Raw genomic sequence first — 814 nt, forward strand, 5'->3', positions numbered from 1 at the left:
GTTTCCGTTATGTGAGAGAAGAAGAAATAGAGTCCATGATACAACAACATCAACAAGCAGTCTTGTACTGATCTATTCTCATCTTCATCTTCATCGGCCTCATCATCGTCCTCTGTTTTGAATCTATCCGAAATATTTCTGAGGCTTACCAATGATGTCATCTCTAGGGCAGCTCTAGGGAGGAAATACAGTGACTGCGAAGAAGATCGAGGGAGGATGTTTGCGCAGCTCTCTATAGAATTTGCCGAGTTATTGGGGCGTGTGAATATCGGGGACTATATTCCATGGCTCTCTTGGGTCAGCCGTGTTAGTGGTTTGGACGCCAAACTAGACAGTTTGGCTAAACGGTTCGACCAATTTTTAGATATGGTTGTTCAAGAGCATATAGACAGTTCAAAGGGTTCTCAAAGAGATGAGGATGATGGCCAAAATGATTTCGTGGACGTTTTGCTTTCGGTCCAGAAACAAAACACAGTCCCCATCGATAGAGTTGGCATAAAGGGTATCGTCTTGGTAAGTAAATACTCTTTTTCTCGATTAATTTTACCATAGTTATATATACACACACACACAGAGTTCCCTTTCAATTTAGAGATCATTTGGGTACCGAATTAAATTAAGGGAAAATACCCATTTAGTCAAAAACAGAGATTCAAGAGCCAATTCCAATGAAAAACTTTTACATTAGCCCATTCTAATTATTCATATCAAAAAGACAACATTACCCATAACTTAATATCTCCTGCTCAACCTTCCCCCGATCTACACTCTCAGTCTCTCATCCTCCTCCTCTGAAAACTCTCTCTCTCTCTCT

General features: G+C 40.4%; 1 protein-coding gene across 1 annotated transcript in view; it reads left to right on the forward strand.

Moving 5' to 3' along the window:
- Positions 1–216: 216 nt before the first annotated feature.
- Positions 217–814, forward strand: part of LOC101291440 (cytochrome P450 71A8-like) — a 4,269-nt gene continuing 3,671 nt past the window's right edge. The window contains exon 1 of the mRNA XM_004301469.1: positions 217–513. Within this exon, the coding sequence (XP_004301517.1) occupies positions 217–513 (297 nt within the window). The remainder of the gene's footprint in view (positions 514–814) is intronic.

This window comes from Fragaria vesca, linkage group LG5, assembly GCF_000184155.1.
Source record: "Fragaria vesca subsp. vesca linkage group LG5, FraVesHawaii_1.0, whole genome shotgun sequence".
Classification (NCBI taxonomy): Eukaryota; Viridiplantae; Streptophyta; class Magnoliopsida; order Rosales; family Rosaceae; genus Fragaria; species Fragaria vesca.